Raw genomic sequence first — 23,009 nt, forward strand, 5'->3', positions numbered from 1 at the left:
AAAATTAAAACAAAACACTACATTTTCTGAAATATTAGTGAGTTTTTTCTTGTTTAAAGACAAACGTTTTTATACTACTTGAACACTAAAGTGACCCTCCAATGTGATGACAGTGCCAGCAGTGGCCCACAGCTCATTTAATGCTTTCTCCTAATTGGCTCATAATGGTCTCTCATATGTATGAACTATGTAGGCTATCTCTATTTTAAAATAATGGGTGGGCAATGAGAGCATCTCCTCGATGTGTACAACAGGACAACAGGGAATACAGAGAACTGACTGAGGACTTTGTCAACTGGTGCCAGCAGAACCACTTCCAGATCAACACTCCGAAAACCAAGGAGCAGGTAGTGGACTCCACCTACACCAGTGAACATCCAGAGAATGGGCATTAAGATAGCTGACTCATATAAGTGATCTGATTAATAAACGGATCTGGAGTAACAACAGAGTGTACATCTACACAAAAGGATAAAGACGGTTGTATTTGCAACAGAGAAGTCTTTTGGAAGGGAGCAGGGAGAGCTCCTGAAGACCTCAGACGCTGTGGTGGTATTGTCCATGTTTTATGGTGTGGTCTGCTGGGGATAGGAAGAAACTGAACAGGTTCATCAAGAAAACTAGCTCTGTTCTGGGATGTCCTCTTGACCCAGTGGAGGTAGTTATCCCTGTCAGATAACAGCTCCCACCCCATACAGGTCACCCTTCAGTGACAGGCCGTGTTCCAAGTGGACATTTTGGAGGCCTTTCCCTCCAGCTGCTGTCAGACTGTACACTGCACAACAGCAATGAATGTACACCACATATTCACACACTGGGGTCTTTGCATATATCAGTGTGCAATACCTGTTAATACCTATTAACACCCAACCACTGCACTATGAAATGACCACGCCAAGCAAACAAACAATGTTTGGGTGCTGCAGATGGAAACGGACCATAGCTTCATGGTGAAATTCCTCACAAAGAGCAGAATCTACCTTGTCCTTTAAAGTTTTTATGGCCACCACTTGGGTCTGCTCACCAGGTACTGTGCCATATAGGTGGCCCTTGTACACCTTGCCAAACCGGTCCTCACCGAGCCCCTCCATAAATCGCACTGCTGACATGTTAATCTCACGCAGCTTCGCCTGCAGCCATGAAACAATAAATACATGTCACCAAAGACTCTGGCCACCAGAATTCAACAATACTTAAACAAATGTATGTAAATCACATTTACTGTGACCATATTTAATGTTACCTTGTTATTATTATTGCTACCTGTTGTTTTTGATGATTCGGGGGCGACAGCTCCGTGTCCTGGGAGGGTGAGCTGCTGAGCTGGGAACGAGGTGGTGTGTCATTTGAAGCCTTATGTTTATTGCGACACAAGCAAACCAGAAAGAAGAGGCAAGCGATAACCAATGGGATGGCAACTGCAGGTATTAAAATAAACAGGATCTCCTTCCTGGGGTTTTCTTGTGTTTCATTCTTCTTCTAATAGTAATCTGTATTATTACATCATATATAAGTATATGTATGTATGTAGATATATATAGATAGATGGCTATGGATATAGATAAATAGACTTACATATATAAGTACTTATCTATTTCTTAGTCTATATTTCTTCTATTTTTGCATAGCATTATTGCTGTTAGGTATGCTGTGTGTGTTCATTTGTTCCTGCCTTGTGTACTCTGCTGCAGTAACAATTTGAATTTCCCAACTCTGGGACTAACAAAGGTTATCTTATCTGAAATGTATCTAAACCCAGCTGATATCTGGCTACATTTTCTGCTGAGCATCCAAATCACACTGAAGTTTACACACTGTATAATGCCTGATTTCTTGTAAATATTTAGCGATGGCCTTATGAAATATATTTTGATAAAATGTTTATCAGGCCACAGTGAACAATGGAAAATAAACAAAATTAAAACAAATAATTAAAAACACTGAAAAACACTCAAAAATATATTTTTTTAGAGATGTCTTAACCTGGTTATGCTGTACCATCCAGACGTGTATGTGCGCCGGACCCGCGTGATTTGAGACTTCCTGCCATCTTTAGCAGGTAATAAACTCCCGCCAAAGCAAAAAGTTGCTCTGAGTGAATTCAGTCGTTGTTAATGAGTAAATTTTTAGTGTTTTTATTTGGATTGTTTTCTGGTTGTTTGTTGCACACGGACATGTTCACAGACGTGTTTTCGTGAGCAACACTGTTCATACTCCGAGACCGTAGCGGGAAACTGTTGGTTGCCTAGCAGCAGTTAACGAAAAGACCGGAAGTGACTGTGCTTCAACTAGAAAACTTTTGCGTTTATCCTCTTTTTCCCGAGTATCAGACAAACTCGTTTAGCAGCGTGCTTTACCTTTGAGTTAGCTGAACTTCTGGTGGTTTGTTGGTGGATTTAAGGAGGTTAAATGGATGAAAAAAAGTTATCTTTCAGCTAGCTCTTGTTGCGCAGATACAGCAATGCATGATGGGAAATTCTCCCGGTATTTGTAAAGCTAAATAACCTTATGGGGCTCTGTTGGAAACTGCTTCATGTGTATATATAAATAGTGTGTAGTCCTAGCTTCCTACAGGCTGTGTTTGTGTTGATTTTGAGATTGTGAGCACCGTGAGTGTGCAGGGTTTGTGTGTGAAAGACTGCCCCATACGTGAGCTAAAGAATTCATACTTACCTGGTAGGAGAGATACCATGATCACGAAGGTGGTTCTCTCAGGCCGAGGCTCAGCCATTGCACTCTGGCTTTGCTGACAGCCTGCGAATTCCCCAAATGTGGGAATCTCGACTACATAATTTCTGGTAGTGGGGACTGCGTTCGCGCTCTCCCCTCATCATATGTTGAAAGAAAAATGAGTGGGAATGTTTGCGCTTATTTTCAATGATGACGTCATGCAATCTTCTGGCTTCCTAACTACAGTTTTATCAGTGAGGCCAGGGTAAGCAGGAGAGGAGGAGGGGATGCTGTCTTATTTAAAAAAGTCTGTGCAGCATTTGGGAGGCCTGTAAACATTAACAAACACAACTTTGGATGGGGCCTTCAGCTGTAAAGCCACATATTCAAAAGACTGAAAACTTCCAGGAGACAGCTGCTTACATTGAAATGATTCATTAATGACCTCAGTGAACTGCTGTCTGTGATCTGTGTTGATTTCGACTGTGTAATTATTGTTGGGGATTTTAACATCCATGTGGACAACCCTCAGGACAAAGGGACTAAAGACCTGAGTAACACTCTGGGCAACTTTGGGCTGACAGAGGCCACACATAATAGAGGACACACTCTTGACCTACTGATCTCCAAGCCTGAGCATTTCAAACATTGCTGTGTCTGATGTGGGCTTATCTGATCATTACTGTGTTTTCTTTGAAAGTAAAATCTCAGCCCACACAAATATATCAACAGCAGTGATCACAAAACGGTGTATAACTGAAGACAGTAGTGAGATCTTTAACCAGGTCTTCCCATTAACACCTGACCTGTCCAAAGGTTCAGTCAATGAGCTCGTCAATAGCTTTAATGCAAAACTGTTAAATGTAATGGATACTATTGCCCCCATTAAGGTGAAGGTTATCTCTGGAAGGAAAAAGTCTCCATGGAGAAACTCCACACTAGTGAAAAATGAAAAAAGAGAGTGTAGGAAAGCTGAGCGCAGATGGAGAAAAACAAACCTCCAGGTTCACTATGACATCTATAAAGAGAAACTTCACAATTATAATTTACAACTGAGGAGTGCAAGGAGGTCCTACTTCTCTGACATCATCACTAAAAACAGCCATAATGCTCGGGTCTTATTTTCTACAGTTGACAGGCTAACAAACCCTCCTGTGCCAGTGGCAGCTGAACTTCATTCAACCATGGCCTGCAATGACTTTGCCAAATTCTTCACAGACAAAATCCAAAAGATTAGACAAGCAGTTGGTACATCAACAGCAGATCCAGGATATGTACTGTGTCCACTGAAAAACTGTTTAAACACCATCAAAGAGTTTCACCCGATTAACAGCAAAGACCTGGAGGACATCTTAGGTCAACTGAACTCCTCCTCTTGCTGTTTAGATGTCCTGCCAACAAGTTTTTTCAAAAAGGTCTCAAAGACTTTAGAGTCAGACCTGTTACAGATCGTCGACTTTTCCTTAATGTCAGGTGTGTTTCCAGAACCACTAAAAACTGCTGTAATCAAACCTATACTGAAAAAGGACAATCTTGACAAGACACAAATGAAAAACTACAGGCCGATCTCAAATCTCCCATTTTTAAGTAAGATCATTGAAAAAGCAGTTTCTCAACAGCTCAATTACTTCTTAAAACAGAATAACTGCTATGATGCCTTCCAGTCAGGTTTTAGACAGAACCACAGCACTGAAACCGCTCTGACAAAAGTGTTTAATGACATATGTCTGAACACAGACAGTGGAAAAATGCCAGTCTTAGTTTTACTGGATCTCAGTGCAGCATTTGATACAGTTGACCACAACATATTACTCAAACGACTGGAGAACTGGGCAGGTCTTTCAGGAACTGTACTAAACTGGTTCAAAACATACTTAGAAAACAGGAAATACTTTGTATCAATAGGTAACTTCACATCTGAGCAGACAAGTATCACATGTGGAGTTCCCCAAGGTTCCATCTTGGGACCCCCTCTGTTTAACATTTACATGCTCCCACTGGCACAGATTATAAACAACAACAAAATAAACTACCACAGCTATGCAGATGACACACAAATATATATCACAATGTCACCAGGAGACCGAGGCCCTGTACAGGCTCTTGGTAAATGCATTGAGGAAATCAATGACTGGTTGTGCCACAATTTTCTCCAACTAAACAAAAACAAAACTGAGGTAATAGTCTTTGGCGCCAAAGAAAAACGATTACAGGTCACCAGAGAACTTCAATCTATACACCTAAAAACCACAAACCAGGCGAGAAATTTGGGTGTAGTGATGGATGCAGACCTAAACTTAGAAAAACACATTAAGACAATAACAAAGTCAGCTTACTATCACCTCAAGAATATTTCAAGGATAAAAGATCTGATGTCTCAACAGGACCTGGAAAAACTAGTCCATGCATTCATCTTTAGTAGGCTTGATTACTGTAACAGCATCTTTACAGGTCTACCTAAAAAATCAGTCAGACAACTACAGCTCATTCAGAACTCTGCTGCTCGAGTCCTCACTAAGACCAAAAAAGTGGACCACATCAGTCCAGCTCTGAGGTCTTTACACTGGCTGCCTGTCCGTCAGAGGATAGACTTTAAAGTTCTGATGCTGGCCTATAAAGCTCTGAATGGTTTAGGACCAAAATACATCAGTGACCTCCTGACCCAGTATGAACCTTCCAGATCCCTCAGGTCATCTGGATCCGGTCTTTTATCAGTTCCTAGAGTCAGAACCAGACACGGAGAAGCTGCATTCAGCTTTTATGCTCCTTATATCTGGAACAAACTCCCAGAAAGCCTCAGATCAGCTGAAACACTCAGTTTATTTAAATCCAGGTTGAAGACTCACCTATTCTCAGCTGCATTTGAATAAAGCACCAAATCCACACTTTTAAGCTTAAATTTCAAAACTTACATTAACTACTGATCTTATCTATTTCTGATTTTATCTGTTTTGATTTTATATACTGTTTTGTTTGTTTGTTAATTAGTTAAGCTTAAATTTCAAAACTTACATTAACTACTGATTTTATCTACTGTTCTGATTTTATCTGTTTTGATTTTACATACTGCTTTGTTTGTTTGTTTGTTTGTTAAGTGGGTTAGAGCTCTGGGTAGCTCCCCAGCTGGGTCTAGACTGGGTCTAGAGAGTATTTTAAATTCAGGGAATTTAAAATAGAAAGTAGCTCGTCCACAGAAGGACTGGTAGCTCCCCTTACGATAAGGGTTCAGATCGCGCGAACAGGTGTGAAATGTGTGTGTTTAGTTAGTTTGTTTGTTTGCTTGTTTTAATCAATTTTAAATCATGCTTTTTATTTGTTTTTGTTTCTAATGTCTCTGTAAAGCACTTTGAATCACCTTGTTGTTGAATTGTGCTATACAAATAAATTTGCCTTGCCTTGCCTTTGTTCAAAATCACTACCCTTTCAGCTTGTTCGTGGCCACCAACAGATTAGGTCTGTTATTTTCATGTTTATTTTGCCATTTTATCTGCATAAAGCTTTTAAGTAACTTCAGTTCTTTTCATAAATATAAAATAATTATTACTTTTTACATTTTTAACCCTTTAAACACCAGTTTGTTTGTCCACTGCGACTAGCTGGAAGACAACCTCAAATCTTGCAATTTTATATAATTGAGTTGCTACTGAAATTTCTTGTATTATTAATAGTAGAGTATGGGTCATGTAATTGATTCACATCAACATTGATTATAATGCATTGTTATTTTTGTGCAGAGAGAGCAAAAACATGAAAACTCCCTCTCAGCTTGTTCGTGGCCAAAAATGGCCACCCCTTGTTTACAACTACAAAATGCTATAAAATTCATATATATTAAGAAAAATTTCCACTTCTTTTTACTTGATTTTTTAGATTAGCATCAGTGCTGTTCATGAAAATCAAAATTTCATTCAAATTCAGAATTCTAACCCTTTAAATACCAGTTAGATCACATAATCCTAGGAACTCATAAATGGAAAAAATCACAAAACCCCAATTTTTTTCCAAATAAAACATGCAAACTGAATTATTTTCTAACCATGATGGAGGTTAGATGCATAGCAATAATTAAAAGTATCAATGAGTTTTATGTATCTTTGTTTTTTTTTTGTGCAGTAACAGAAAAACAAAAAACTCCCTCTCAGCTTGTTCGTGGCCAAAAATGGCCACCCCTGTTTACGTTTACAAAATACTATAAAATTAATATATATTAAAACATTTTTCTACTTTCATTGACTTGACATTTCACACCTGAGCCTCAACTCTCGTGGCCCGGTACCAAAGGACTCACGGACCGGGGGTTGGGGACCGCTGATCCAGATGAAGACGTGAGCCAAAGATCCTTTAAGTTTCATCTGATGAACTTACCTTTTCCTACATATGAAAAATGATGTGGTGTGAAGTAAATCGGGTTTGTATATATGTAGCCTCAGATGAGCATGAAATTTCATTTTTGACCTGCTTAATAGCAGTCTCAAATATTAAAGTCTTGGTGTTACAAAATCAATTGACATGTGCAGCAACTGAAATAAGACACCAAAGGCCACTCTTAATACAGACAGAAGCCGGGTAGTCAAAAATCTCTTATTCTGCTTTTTGTATTCTGAACTTCTTGAGTGGACAGCCAACAATCCTACAAATAGACTAGAGGATGTGCCTGAAATGTTTGTTAAAACAAATAACTGGACCTTACTTGTTAAGCTCATTGTTCTCACTGCCACATGGAGACTTTCAGGTTGTTACACTTGTTATACGTTTACTAGCACAAATGAATGTTTTTGACTAATAAATATACATTAATTTTAGGTCTAAAGTGTCTAAAATCTGTAGTGTTTGAACTTTGAATGTGGGATGACAAAATAAAAAACAAACAAGTGATCCATGTGATGAAAGACTGGCATAATTTGATCCATAAGACTTTATTTGATATTCACATACTGGAAGCAGAAAACAGCTTTAACAAAGCAAACTTGGTGGAAAGGACTAACACCAAGCTTATCCATCTTTTCCTGTAAAAAAAAAAAAAAAAAAAAAGAAAACTAAAAAAAAAAAAATCAAACCAAAGTAATAAATTACAGATCTATTCAGCTGGGTATAAAAGTTAATGTTAACAGTACCAAATTCATGGAACACGTGTCATGAGGAATAAAAACTGTCTCTGGCCTGAAAATGATCAAAATAAGGGTGTAAACCTTTATTGTTTTGATGGATGGAAATGTGTGTTATACGAAACCATTTTAATGAAAGAAAAATCAATTCTGAATCAGTTCTATACACCATAAACTGTTGTTCTGCATTCACAGACAATACAATAATAACATAAAAAAAGCAAGCATAAAAATTGGGGGTACAAGAGTTGCGAAACACTTGTTCAGCACAGTAGAACCTTTTCACTTCTGAGTTATCAAATATCCATTTTTTCATTTCAATGAACAAAGTCATTTAGGAATCATCTCAGCCTTCGTTTAACAATCAGTTTCCATGAGTAAGTCGAAGGTATGGCATCCAAGAATTAATGGTGGCACTGATGGCAAGATCATCATCCATATTACACTCCACACAAACTGTCTCACTGGCACGTGAAAATTAAAAATCTGGTAACACCGTGAGCATTAGAGAAGGTAAACAATCTACCATTGTAAGAAAAACTCTAAAATACTTTTCTAAAGTTAAGAACAAGTTTTATGTTGCACAGCAACTGAAAGAATATCATTTCTTCCAAATGGCAACATTTAAAAAAGAGGAATAGCACAATTCATTTTACTTCATCACAGGGGTTTGAGAGATACAAACATGGGACATTATATACAAAGACATTTATTCACGGTTGTGGAAAAATGGCTCCCTTCATTCAATGTGTTCATAGAATTTTGGGCAAAAATAGCACAGCTGGCATATTATTTCAGATCTACTGTCCTTCAGTTATGTGTCAGACAAGTGGATCGCCAATTCTTCAGTCTGAGGAGCCTCACTTTCACCTAGTAATTCTGTTTCTGGCACTGCCAAGTCCTGGTTTTGGTTCAGTTCTTCCTCTGATGCCCCATCAGCCAATTCTTCATCGTTGGTCTTAGAGTCCTCATTTACCATTGCTGTTCTCTCTGTGGCAGAAGTGTTGGAAGGGACAGTGGTCACATATCCTGTAGATGTGGATCCACTGCCACTATGCTGAGAACCTGATTTGGTAACCATTTGTTGTGGGTGGTGGATCTGCTGGTGTGGCATTGCCATCGGTATTTGCATGGGGTAAAAGTTCTGCAGGTATGGGTAAGCTGGAATTGGGTGATATCCATTGACAGGGATGTAGAGCTGTGGGGGCACCATTGGCCGATGTAGTTGACCCTTTATTGGCATGAATTGGGGCTGATGGAATGGTGAGCTCTTTTTAGGGCTGGTGTATCTTGATGCACTTGTTGTATTTATGCTAAGGTTGCTAACAGGGCTGGTGCTAAGAGAGCTGGTCTGGGTAGTATTATTGCTAGTGCCAGACACCTGAGCAGAGCCATTATAGTTGGACAGGCTCTCCCAGGAGCGCAGACGTGCATGGATGTCTTTGAAGCGAGTTCTCCGGGCTGGGACTTCACTCCAACACTCCAGCATAAGGTTGTAAATCCAGGCCGGGCAGTCATCTGGACAGGGCAGTAACTGGTGGCTGCGCACCATGTCAATTACATCCTGGTTAGAGTAGCCACAATATGGCTGAAGACCATAACTGAATATCTCCCACAGCAACACTCCATAAGACCAGATGTCAGAGTCGGTGGAGAATTTGCCATGCTTAATAGCTTCTGGGGACATCCAACGAATAGGGAAAGGACTTGTTCCCATGAGACTGTAGTAATCAGCAGAGTAAACATCTCTGAATAGCCCAAGATCCAGGATTTTGATACCGAGTTTTTCAAACACAAGAATGTTTCGAGCAGCAAGGTCTTTATGGACTATCTGCTGGCTGGAAAGGTACTCCATTCCAGAAGCAATCTGGGTGATAACATGAATAAAATCAGCTTGCTCTAGAGTGGATTTGATTGTCTTGTCATCATCTGAGCTGCCAACATCGGAGTTAGGGGAGCGCATTACCAGATACTCATGCAAGTCACCAAGGCTGGAATAGGTGAAAATCATGCTCATTGGCTGCTCTTTGGTGACCACGCCAAGCAAACAAACAATGTTTGGGTGCTGCAGATGGAAACGGACCATAGCTTCATGGTGAAATTCCTCACAAAGAGCAGAATCTACCTTGTCCTTTAAAGTTTTTATGGCCACCACTTGGGTCTGCTCACCAGGTACTGTGCCATATAGGTGGCCCTTGTACACCTTGCCAAACCGGTCCTCACCGAGCCCCTCCATAAATCGCACTGCTGACATGTTAATCTCACGCAGCTTCGCCTGCAGCCATGAAACAATAAATACATGTCACCAAAGACTCTGGCCACCAGAATTCAACAATACTTACACATATGTATGTAAATCACATTTACTGTGACCATATTTAATGTTACCTTGTTATTATTATTGCTACCTGTTGTTTTTGATGATTCAGGGGCGACAGCTCCGTGTCCTGGGAGGGTGAGCTGCTGAGCTGGGAACGAGGTGGTGTGTCATTTGAAGCCTTATGTTTATTGCGACACAAGCAAACCAGAAAGAAGAGGCAAGCGATAACCAATGGGATGGCAACTGAAGGTATTAAAATAAACAGGATCTCCTTCCTGGGGTTTTCTTGTGGCTCTGAAATAATAACAGAAACAAGGTCAAATTATATACAAAATGAAAATTATTTTATATTCACTGCCACTCGCGCAGTTAAATTTCTGGTGCGCGGAACTCTGAACACACGTGGAAGTGTCTGCTTTACGCATGCTGCTGCAGGTAGCTGCAACTGACTTTTAAATGTCTGGAGGTGGAGCCCAAAGGAAGGAGGAGTGTCCTAATATGATTGGTTATGATGGACACTTCACCATGGCAGCAACATCAGCGCTGTTTTACACCGCATTTGTTTACAATTTGGAAAATAAAGTGTGCCGAATTAGATATCAAAAGTTATTGTTTGCTGTGCAGCACGGGAAATACTGACAACTATCACTAAGAAGTCTTTAAGACTGTACTGTACTCATGTATTGAAAGGGTAAGTAACAAATGTGTGTTTCCCCAAAACTGGGGTTAGTTTTTGTGGGTATTGGCATTTTGCCAGAGTAATGTGAAAAGCTACGTGATGGTGGTAAATCTCATGTCCAAATCTCTCCAGGCACATGATAGCTAATAGGGCAGTTATATATAATGATCTTTTGTCACCATGTGTGCAGCGTAGTTTAGTGTTACCAGTTGATTGTGTGTGAATGTCAAATTGTGTTAAAAATGACCTGTGTGAACAAAAGGTGCTGCAGTAGAATAGGAACAGTTTATTGCATCTCTGTCCCTCAGTGAATGTGTGAAACAGACACTCTTTTGTTTGATTAGATCAAAAATCTTTCTTTTAGAGTGGAAGCAAGTAAAGTTAGAAGCTGTTCTTAGCTAAATAGTCTGTTCTGAAAATAATTTCTAATGTATTTTTCCAACATTTCAAGGGTCAGCAGAAAATTAAATTCTAGTTTAAAAAAAAGGAAAACTACCCAGGTACTTAGAAATGATAATAATAGAGACATTTAAACCTGCCAAAAAAACGTTTTTGCTCAGCCTGCAGCGGACACATGTAACTGCAAATAACATCAAAATGAAGTCAGTGATAAATCAGTACAATAGAAACAACAGCTATATGCAGACTGGCAAACTTTACTTTAATCGAGAAAACAAGTTACTGATGTGAATCACAGAGCAAATCTTTCTTATAAATTTTTTATTTATTCATGAAAAGATATACTATACAAAAGGCAAATATTTCACTGTGAACTCCATTTATCAGAATTAGATTAGCATAAAATACAAATGAGCTAATAAATGATGGTGTAATTTGGCTACAGTGAATTAGTTCTCAGTTGTGCAGATTCTTATATAGAATTTAAAGTATATTGTAATGCAAAACCTTTGTACTTTTATTTACAAAATGTACAACATATACTGTAGCATTATTGCTTTTAATTAAGCATGGGATTTAGTGACGTACTTGTTCCACAATTGCAAAAAGTTACTTATCAGCATTTGTTCACTAATTTTCAAAACAATGAACAATAATTTTACCAATAACCATAGATGGAAGTACCTACCCAAATCAGTTCTTTAATGTTTTTTTTTGCTAGTCTCTTTATGAACAGTATTTCTGGATTTCTAAATGAATAAAAATATAAACTTATCAACCTTAGATGTGTGGCGTTGTATGGCTACATTTCACTGTGTGTGGCTACATTTCACTGTGTGTTATACTTGTATAACTATGCATGTGACAAATAAAGAACCTTGAACCTTGAAGTGGGCCAGATGGGTGAAACTCCACTTTCTGTCAACATAAAGATGCTTAACTACACATTTAATCCCTGAGATTTCTTAATATAGGCTAAAGAAGTACAACTGAGTTTCTTGATATGATAAATGTGTAAAATTACAGAACGAGTTCTGGTAGTTCACTGCCCAGACTGTCCCATATTTATAAAACCAAAATTTCTATAGTAGACAGTGAAAAACAGGAGCTTTTCTGTCATTTAATTGTTTATCTATTACTTCACTACTTTGGTGTATAGTGGCTGGCTGTGGGTGAGGTCTTTGTCAGGAGGAAAAGCTGTCCAAAAATATAAATTGTTCAGAGGGCCAGATTAGAGTCTATGCCGGCCCCCGGTCCTTATAGTTGACATCCCTGATCTAGATGAACTATTGTAGCGGAGCCTGAATCCACAGTGAATGGAGCTCTGCAGCCAGAAGTTGTGCTTATTTGTTTCACCTAGTGACCAACTGGCAGCATCAAAAGCACATGTTATATATATATATTTTTTTGAAAATTAAGTTTACTCAATTGACTATGAAAACTGCTTTTCCCTTTTCTTAAGAATGATGTGTGCTGCTCAATAGGATGATTTTTTTTTTTTTAAAGAAAATTATAATAAAAGGTATGCAATATTGTATAACAGATTAATAGGAAAGCATTGTGGATGGTTAAGAACATGCCTTTGAAATCTTCGGCTTTAAAACTGGGTTTTCTTGATGGGGTCTACATTGCAGAAAAAATGCTGCAGATTTCTAGTCGTGACGATCAATGTTTTGTATTATTTTTCTTAATCATACGTTCTTTTGTTATAGCTTTAAACATAATCTGAGAAAATATCTGTTTTGTAGAATAATTGTAATATTTCAAATATTGTGTGAATAAACATTAAAAAAGTATTTAAGTATTTCTGAAATACCTGAAAAGTGTACCTGTCAAAATGAGATTCATGGAAAAAAATCTCAAATGATGCAATATCAAAACCCATGTTTTTTGTTTTGTTTACAAAAAAAAAACTAATGATACCACAGCACCTTCCATTTCACAACATTGCCCATGTCAGTGGGCTAATTCCTGTAAATATTTTTGGGGGATTTTGCTTTTGCCTGCCCTTGCTGGATTTGTTTGCTTAGCTGCTTGCCTTCCTGTGAATGACAACTGCCTGCTTCTAGATTAAAAGATTTAGAACGTGATAATCCCCGAACGAGATGGTGGACACAGAAGATGAAAAGAGCCATTAAGGAGAAGACGTCATCCTATCAGGCTTGGCTAGCCTGTGGGACTCCTGTGGGACTAGCAGAAACAAACATTTTGTTGGCCTCTAAACAATTCTGGTAAACCGTCTTAGTAGGGGTGACTTAGGAGGGGATGGGAATATGGAATATGGATTTTCCACAGACAAACTGAGGATATAGCCAAGGAATACTCATCTCTTTAATCCTACATTCAAAACTTCTCTAGAGGAAAGTTTGAGGACAAGGGGATGCCTTGCTCATCACTGGAGGGAAGGTCAATAAGGGAGGTTAAAAAACAAACAAAAAAAACTCCCTGGTGGCATGGGCCCAAAGGGGTGTATGAGATTTTCTTAAGTAAGTTCGTTAAAGCCCTGGGTGGGACATCTGGATTGTTGGTTACCATCTTTAAAAAGGAGGACCAGCGGCTGTGCTCAAGTCATAGAGAGATTGTGCTATTCGGCCACCCTGATAAGGTATACACAAAGGTATAATAGGGGGAAATCATCTTTCAATTTCTGGAGGAACAGTTCAGTTTTCCCCTCGGCCGAGGAGCCCTAGACTAGTTCTTTAGCCACTCTATAATAGGGTGCATGGGACTTTGCTCAACCAGTGTACATGTGCTTTGTGGACTTGCGGAAGGCATTTGACTGTGTCCTTCTTGGGACCTGTGAGGGATTATGTGACTCAGTGACCCATTTGATGCCTGCTCAACTACACAGAACTTGAGCCCCATTACTTTTAATGAGCCAAGGATCACATCTACCTAATGGACTCCCAATTTATTAATGTAAATGGGGAGTCCTCTTCACACACAAAGTTTAATTATGAGTACCACAGGGTTCTGTGCTAAGACCAGTTCTGTTTACATTATACATCATTTTTTTTAGGCATATCATTCAAAGGTCTAGTATATATTTTGACTGCTTTGTACAAGATTGCTTCATTGACAGCTCCAAATGTCAATGAAACAAGATGACATACAACAATTAGTTAAACTGTACAAATATCTTAAAAGCATAAAGATGTTGATGACAATGATGATGTTGATAATTTACTGCTTATATATTCAGATAAAAGTAACGTTGCTGTACTCAGCCCTAAACATCTTAGAAACATGGTGTCGAACCAGATATTTACTCTGGTTCGACACCATACTGTGAAGAATCTTCACAGTCATAGGTTCTTCAATCCATATTAAACAAATATGTAGGACTGCTTTCGTGCATTTGTGTAATATCTCTAAATTAGAAACATCCTTTCTCAGAATGATCCTGAAAAACTAGTTCATACATTTATTGCCTCTCAGCCGGAGTATTGTAAATTAATATCATCGGGCTGTCCTAAAAACCTACCTTTTTGATAAAGCATGTAGTTAGGGCTGGTTCAGGTGACTCTGAATCCCCCATTAGTTATGATCCACTGAGTTTTTCTTACTCACTCAACTTCTTCATTCACTGTTTGTTTACACACCACTCTGTACTTAATCATTAGCTATTATTAATCTCTAGCTCCCTGCCCTCTTTAATCTCTATTGGGGTTTTCTCTCTCTTATTGTAGTGTCTTTACCTTACAATATAAATCACCTTTGGGTGACTGTTTTTGTGATTTGGCACTACATAAATAAAATGTAATTGAACTGATTCTTGCGTCTGCCTTTTGTGCATAATGTGATTCTGTTGGCTCTGTCAGGTAGTGGCTTCAATCTCACACTGGGGCAGTTTGCAGTCAAGTGCAAAGTGGCAGGAATAAGAATTAGCACCTCTAAGGCTGAGGCACCTAAGGCACCTCTATGAGCTCTGGGTTGACTGAAAGATTAAGAAGTTTTATTTGAAAAGGTTGATTAGGCAGCCAAGGTTTCAGGTGAACACATTGTGAGACCTAGCACCATCTTATCTTGTGATTTAGTGAGATCACGTGGCCCTGGATGTGAGTGGGCATTAAGGCTGGGAAGGGATCTCATAACTGGAGTATTGATGGCAGACAGTCGTGCTGTAAACCCCGCCTTCTGATCAAAGATGGCCGTTCACAATGGACATACATGGCTCCACTCCTCTTTCAAACCATCTGTCTTCTCTGTCCAAAATGTGGACATTGGCATCCTCAAAGAGCGACGTTTAGATGCAGATGTACAGCTGAGTCTTGCCCTGTTGAGGTGGCTCTTGTCTATGTTGTGCCATGCATTTATGAAGTGGCTGTTTGGTCTCGCCAATGTAGCACTGAACAGCATGTACTATGTAGTTTAATTTGTGTTTAGGAGTTTTGTCCTTGGGATGAACCAGTTTTTGTCTGAGTGTCCCAGTGTACTTCAGACCCAGCCATACACTCAGACAAAAACTGGTTAAAAAAAAACAGCCTCTCACAATAGATGCCAGGTTCTCAGATCCATCATCCTTTTGACAGGAGGTTAATTTATTCCCACTGTTGAAAAGTGCTTGTTCATAGGAGAACATCTGCTTGTTGGGTTTTACTCTTTAACATTGCAGGACCCTTACCTTGCAATATAAAATCACCTTGAGGCACTCTAAAAAAAATAAATTAAATTTAAATGGATAATATACAGACAGGTCAGGAAAACCTTGAGCCCTCCCATGAGGAAATCCGGTCCACTTTGTCATTTAGAGGGAAGGGTCTAAGTGATTTACAATGGTAAATCAACACAGAGTTGTTCTAAGTGATCACCTGATGGTTGTAGCTTCTTGATGGATGATAATGGCCTCATTCACAGAGCAAGAAAGCTCACTGAATTGTCTTATGAAAATGATGTGATTCACATGCCATAGTCTTCATAGTCAACTTTAAACACCAAGGTATCAAGAGAGCACTTTCCACAACTTAGGAGGAAATTCCCTTATGCTACTTACTGCAGGGCTGGATTTCACACAGGTCCACCCTGACCAGAGGGTCCAGGGTGAAGCACCAGGGTGCCTGCATTAGGCCTCCTGGATTACGACAGAAGTTGTGACTTCCCCAGAGCTCAGGATACTCCTGAGACAGTTGGTGACTGTGCGGGTACTGAGCGCTCCATGGCTGGCAGTAGTGACCAGATTTAGTGATGCTGATTGTGCCCTTGTAGTCAACTCCACTTCCATTATAGCAGCTGTGATCTGAGGGGGAATCTGTAGAACGGACAATGACAGACAGACAATGAATTTCAGGTGTCTGAAATTTTGAGAATTTAATGAGTGCTAAATGATGTATTAATTATAATTGAAAGTAAAATATATGATCCTCTGCTCCTAGTTCTATGTTTACCCTTGCAGGTTATTTTTTGACTCAATTATTTAAAACGCAAAAATTGTATTAATTTGTGAAATAAAATTAAAATAGGTGCAACATAATTTCTAAGGTAAATGTGAACCGCTATATTTATGAAATGCATCAGTCTCCCATCAGTGGTTTAGACAAAAAAATGCACTTTTATTTAGGGAAATTTGGTGGTTTAAAATTAAACTGTGTATGCCACTGTAGACCTCTTGTGCATTAAAGAGATAACCACAATAACCAATCAGAATATAAAAATATATAAACAATTAAAATGGTACCCAGAATTACAAACGCAGGGCTGGAAGTTATGTCTACGATACAGCTTTGGTCAGTTTTACAGTGAACCTCCCTGCTTAATACAGTTAGGTAAGTAAGTTTTTTGGACAACACATAATGTTTTGTCATTTTTCCTCTCTACACTACCAGATTGGATTTCAAATCAAACAACCAATATGGGATTGGCTGGTTGGCTGGTTAACAGCTATGAAATGCATCCATATGAAATCATCTCTAGATCTTTTATTATTTTATCATGTAATAGTCCTTGAAACTTATCAGGTAAATGCCCAATTCGTTTGAAAATATGAGACTATGAAGCAAAATGGTGGTGTACAGAAGAATATTTAGAAAAATAATGTCAGTATCTAAATATTTATGACCCTAACTGAATATAGTATGCAGTAATGGGGTGTATGCTTGCACATTTGTTTCATAACTGGGGTATTTTTATACATTTTTGTGTGTGCATTCATCCACCTACATGAACCCAATTTTTCTGGTGGTATTCCTATCCTCATACAGGAAGCTGCAGCAGGTGTTCCTGGCTGTGGCAGCAAGTGACAGCTTGGGAGCTCAAGCTGCATGAGTAACATAGGATTCGATCTGGCAATGGTGTACTCAGCAAGACAAAGGTCATTCTCCAGAGCCTCGCACTCATCTCTACAGAGTTGACGGCGCCGAGGGCCCCGAGATTGCTCATCACACAGAGGGAAGACATAGTAGCAGAAGGATGGGATGGCGAACTCAGAGCACTGATCAGACAGGTGGGTGGATGTTCCAATCATAGTGAGGGCAGCTTAAAAAAAGTGGAAAAAGTTGTAACTGTTTGCTTGGAAATTTCAGATATTGTTAAAGTTTAGAATTAAGGAATATATCAACCATGAAGGATGCCTAATTTCCTCACCTGTAATGCGGTTTTCATTCTCCCCTTGCTTCTGCAGAGACTCGACATAGATACTGCGGTTACCGATGAATCGAGCACAGGCAATGCCACGATATGGCTGGCAAAAATGTTTTTCACGTGACCTAAAGAGAAAAAAAACAAACAAAAAAAAAACAGGTTTAAATTCTTTAAATGACTTCAGGAGAAAATGTGATGTAATATGATGTCTGGCCTTTATACGCTCTGCACATCTTTGCTGTTTGTAGATGTAACCTGTTGCTTCAGAAATATACGTAGTCTGTTGCAATGTAAGCTGCACATTACACATGCATACTGGTCTTCTGTAATAAGCATATTTAAATAATCCATATCAAGCATGAATGTCAGCTGACATATTATACAATTTTTGTAAACTCTTAAACGTTACCCAGAAATTCAGTATAATTTAGATTCCTGTAATTAACCAGGAAAATGTTTGGACAAACCTTCTCGTTTAATGTTTTTTCTTTATTTTCACTACTTTCTACATTGTAGATACTTACTGAAGACATCAAATATATGAAGCATGATCAATGGAATTATGTAGCAAAGAAAAAAATTGATAAATAATTCTAAATGTGTATTATATTTTAGATTCCTCAAAGTAGTCCCCCTTTGTTTTTTTGATGATGTATTCGATGAAATGTTCTCACTTCACAGATGTGAGATTAGAAATTAGACCAGTGGAAATCTTTGAAATCTGTGTTTTGGTCTGATGAGTCCAAATTTGAGATCTTTGGTTCCACCCGCTGTATCTTTGTGCGACTGAAAAGGTGAACGGATGGCCTCTCGTGCATGGTTCGCACCATGAAGCATGGAGGAGGAGGTGCTTTGCTAGTGACACTGTTGAGGATTTATTCAAAATTGATGGCACACTGAGCCAGCATGGCTACCACAGCATCCTGCAGCAACACGCCATCTCATCTGGTTTGTGCTTAGTTGAACAATCATTTATTTTTCAACAGGACAATGACCCCAGACACACTTCCAGCCTGTGTAAGGGCTATTTGACCAAGAAAGAGAGTGTTGGAGTGCTGTGCCAGATGGGCTGGCCTCCACAGACACCTGGCCTAAACCCAATCAGGATGGTTTGGGATGAAATTGACCGCAGAGTGAAGGCGAAAGGGCCAACAAGTGCTCAGCATCTCTGGGAACTTCTTCAAGACTGTTGGAAAACCATTTCAGTGCTAGTTAATGAGCACAGAGCCGACTAGATGATGTCGGTCCCTTAGGCTAGCCCGATGAAGTCTGTATGTTATTGTTTAGCCAGAGACTTTCACACCAGTGCCTAGTGGATGTCAATTTGAAGGGTTCTGGCAGTGCTCATCCTGTTTGTTCTGCCATCATGAAGAAGATGGGCTACCTGTAAAACATCTTTAGGGTCCAAAGATGCTGATGATAGCAGCAGTGACACTAGCCCTAGCCAAATGCAGAAACTAGTGAAAAACAGAAAGGAGCAGCAAAAGAGGTCAGTGGCTTCCACCACTATTAATTTACCGTTCATACTTTGGGCTATTCAACCTCCTTATATAAGAGTTTCCGAAACAGTAATTTCAGGTCACCTAACATTACAAAGATTTATGACACAAAAGTTTAATGCAACACAGTTGACAAAGTAGACAGAGAAAGCTGTATTTAAGGTAAATGCACTTGGGGCAAAAGATTTATATACACTACACTCATCTCATGCTAATTTTGGGCTTTGAATTCTTTGAAATGTTCTTTTAGGGTGTGATGCTTGTACGGCATCCATTTTTAATCAACTTTTCTCTAATATTGTAAGTATGCATATATACTCAAATATATGCATACATTTTATATATTTTATTAAGTGGTGCTAGAGGTTGTACAGGTTCTTTTAACTTATCAAGACCAAGGTGTACTAACATCTTGTTAACATCTTGTTAATGATAATTATTAACTACTAGTTTCTTTTTGCCAGCAGTTTGAAAGCACTCATTGGATTGACCACTACTCACAAAGTCCAAGGAACTCAGTGATGATCTAAGAAGGAGAATTGTAGATTTATACAAGTTGGAAGTTTCACACAAGTTTAAACCACTGCAGATTCTGAGACCAGCAGTTCAAACAATTGTGCCCAAGTTATTCAGATGTGTCACCACATTGCCATGGTCTGAAACAAGATCCAAACGGTCACACTCAGGATAGAGGAAATTGGTAGGGATGTTTACAAGCAAGGCTCACACCTAACATGAACTGAAAATTGCTGGAATACTACTGTCACTCTCCACAGTGAAGTGAGTTTTACATCACCATGGAGTGAGAGTGTACTGACCATGAAAGAAGTCCCTGCTCCAAAATGGACACCTTTAACCTTAACTGAAATTTGAATCTACCCAGAAGAAGCCAAATGCCTTCTGGAGAAAGGTTTCATGATCAGATGAGACCAACATTGAGCTATTTGGCTGCAATGACAAAAGCCATCTCTGGAGGAGCAAAGGTGAGGTTTTTAAACTAGTGCAAGCACAAATGCCAGCAACAACGGCGTCCACTTACAGCTGCAGAAGTCTAAATCAGACATTACTGGGGATCTATGCTTCAAAGGGAAATCTGCAATGTAGCTATGTCATAACTGCAAGCCCACAAACCCGCAAACCCATCAAAACAATGTAACTACATGTCCAGTCAATGCCGCATGTGGCTACTGTTATTGGCTTGGTCAGTACTGTCAATTTTTCTTGTGCATTTTTTCACTGCAGTTTAGGAATTTATCAGTAAGAGACAACAATCTTGGTCTTAATACAAGCACTAACAATCTTAGCATTGCTTGAGGGAGACTGCTGAAACTAATTTCAATTTCCATTAAATTTTACAAAAGTATGCAGGGAGTTCCTGAAGGACAAATAAACTGATACCATCTGGCCACAGTTGCTAATGTCCATCAGCAACTGTACAAACACATAAAGGCACTAACATCTTATAGCCACAATCTGTGTGCTATAGGTTGACACTTAAAATTCGCTAATTTCTAAAAAAAAAAAAAAAAACAAACCCAAAAAACCCCAACAACAACAACAACAACCCCCAACCCCAAAACAAGACAAAAAATAAAACAAGCAAAAACTGTTAAAAAAAATAAAAATCCTTGATTAAAAATACTTACAAACATATAAACACAAACAGACAAACACACATAACACACTATTAACAAGAAGATGGCTACTTACGGTTCAGTTGGGCCTTGTGTGGGCATCTGTCCTGTAAATCAGAAAGAAAACAAGTACATGAAAATAAGGAGTGACTGGCTCTACAGTTAGAAACATTGCAGTTTTTATGATTAGTAAAAGCTTCCTGCACAAGCCACTGACCTCACTGAGACGTGTGTAAACAGAAGTTGTATAAATAAACACTTAATATTAATTATTTAACCCATACAGTTAAGCCTTAAAATTAAAAGTTATAGTACAAATAAACTTCAGTCTTACCTAGTTTGACATAAAGAACACCTGTGGCAGAAATGACTTTGACTGAGTTCGATGCAACACACTGATAATAGCCCGTATCTGTTGTGTCCAGGTCCTGGATGCGGAGCTTTGAGCCTGCCTCTGTCTTGCGGATGGTTAGGCGTCCCTGTTCCTGTACTACAGGGGCATCATTCTTCAGCCAGCGGATAGATGGCCGAGGATTTCCTGCCACTTTGCAATGAAGGGTGGCTGTCTGCCCCTGAAAGAGCGTGATGTTGTTGACTGGCTTCTGGAACTCCAAAAAATATCCTTGAAGAAGTAAAACATTGGTTTTAAGCCTGATAGTAGCATTCTGTCTAATAAAACATCTGGAGCATCAAGTTTGTTGCATTTGATTGTTAATTGGTACAGTGTGTCTCTGCTTTTATTCTTTGCAGTGAAACCTATTTTAATAATTGTGAGCACACAAGCAGCAGCAAACTGGGATGCAGCCTGATCAACCCTTGAACCATCACATAATCATAGTATTACTGCTCCAGCTAGAGGGTGTGAGACAAGAGTATAGGAAGATGTTGGAACATCCTTTGTCCTTTCTAGTGTGGTTCTATGGAGAATTTTGTATTGGACAAGTTGTAAGTTGGGGCTTTAGTCGTTTTGAAGGTGTTTAAGCATATTTGTGTCTAGAAGTTTTGATCTGGATTGATGGACTTATCTGTGATGGTTTATTATTCCATAAAAATTTTGTTCGTTTCAAAGCTCTGCAAAGCTTTGAACCATACTTGGGGTAATTGTCTTCATGGTATATAAACCCATGACCAATCAATTTCAGTGTAGAAGGGATGATGAAGCACTAAGATATTGTGGTAGACCATCTTGTTCGTGATACCATCAATTTTCATTCATTTGCCCATGGAGTTTACAGAACTGGAACTCCATTTCCAGGTCTTAAAGTCTCTTTGAAATGAAATTTGAATGTTAGTGAGATTTTTACCTGGATAAATAAAGGACTAATAATAATTTTTTTTTTTGTGTGTGTGTCCTGTTTGGATCTTTAGCCATCAGAATTGTTGTCTTAAGGCCAAGAAAGATGCCAAGCGGATTTATTTTACCAAGTGGATCATCATGGCCTTGCCATATTGGTCCATTTGATTGACCTTTATTATAATTATGAATTTATTTTATTTTCAGTTGCTACAAACGGGACAGACATGACTGGGGGATAGGACAGGGAGAAAGAATGAAAGAAAGAGAGGGAGAGAAAGAAAACCAGAGGGGAGAAGAGAGGGTGAGAAGGGGGGGAAGAAAGAAAAAAAAAACAAACAAAAAAAACAAAACACCTGGGTCACCTGTATGGAGAAAAAAAAACAGAAGAGAAAACAAACAACAAAGAGCAACATAATAAAAAAAACACGGCACAATCACAATAAACTAGCTAGCAGTAGATATCAGTAGATACTAAATAATAAACGATATTGTGCAGCACGTAAGGTAGACAGCGCACAATGTGCTTTGAGGCAGCAGCCAAGAAAGCTGTAGTCCGCGCCTGTGAATACCCGTGTGTACACCTGTGTGCATACCTAATAATAATTTTTAAAAAATAATTCCACATTTGAATCTCCACTGTGTTTCACTGTGGGTGCAGGACATCTATAATCAAAACAGTCTCTAGGTTTACTGCGGACATAAACATGACAATGCTGACCAAAGAGTTTAAATTTGGACTCATCTGTTCACAGCACCTTCCTCCAATCTACAGTCCAGTATTAATGAACCATGTACACAATTTTTCAAAAAAGAAAAAAGTAAATAACTAA

General features: G+C 38.9%; 1 protein-coding gene, 1 long non-coding RNA gene and 1 other non-coding gene across 3 annotated transcripts in view; 2 read left to right on the top strand and 1 right to left on the bottom strand.

Annotated features, from left to right (window-relative positions):
* Positions 1 to 1,908: 1,908 nt before the first annotated feature.
* LOC146571385 (uncharacterized) lies at positions 1,909 to 21,512 on the top strand. Its single transcript, XR_014893112.1, has 3 exons — positions 1,909 to 2,059; positions 17,371 to 17,612; positions 21,308 to 21,512. It is a non-coding gene; the product is annotated as an uncharacterized LOC146571385 (long non-coding RNA).
* LOC146571386 (U1 spliceosomal RNA) lies at positions 2,666 to 2,829 on the top strand. The gene has a single exon (XR_014893473.1). It is a non-coding gene; the product is annotated as a U1 spliceosomal RNA (small nuclear RNA).
* Positions 7,270 to 23,009, bottom strand: part of ror2 (receptor tyrosine kinase-like orphan receptor 2) — a 38,620-nt gene continuing 22,880 nt past the window's right edge. The window contains exons 3-9 of the mRNA XM_085280558.1: positions 21,217 to 21,504; positions 20,959 to 20,989; positions 17,753 to 17,874; positions 17,330 to 17,644; positions 16,167 to 16,421; positions 10,184 to 10,389; positions 7,270 to 10,050 (exon numbers count right to left, since the gene is read on the bottom strand). Of these exons, the coding sequence (XP_085136684.1) occupies positions 8,590 to 10,050; positions 10,184 to 10,389; positions 16,167 to 16,421; positions 17,330 to 17,644; positions 17,753 to 17,874; positions 20,959 to 20,989; positions 21,217 to 21,504 (2,678 nt within the window). The 3' untranslated portion in view covers positions 7,270 to 8,589. The remainder of the gene's footprint in view (positions 10,051 to 10,183; positions 10,390 to 16,166; positions 16,422 to 17,329; positions 17,645 to 17,752; positions 17,875 to 20,958; positions 20,990 to 21,216; positions 21,505 to 23,009) is intronic.

This window comes from Mchenga conophoros, linkage group LG7 (genome assembly GCF_057382185.1).
Source record: "Mchenga conophoros isolate Kocher_MC1m ecotype Shallow Benthic linkage group LG7, M_conophoros_male_GT1.1, whole genome shotgun sequence".
In the NCBI taxonomy this organism is placed as follows: domain Eukaryota; kingdom Metazoa; phylum Chordata; class Actinopteri; order Cichliformes; family Cichlidae; genus Mchenga; species Mchenga conophoros.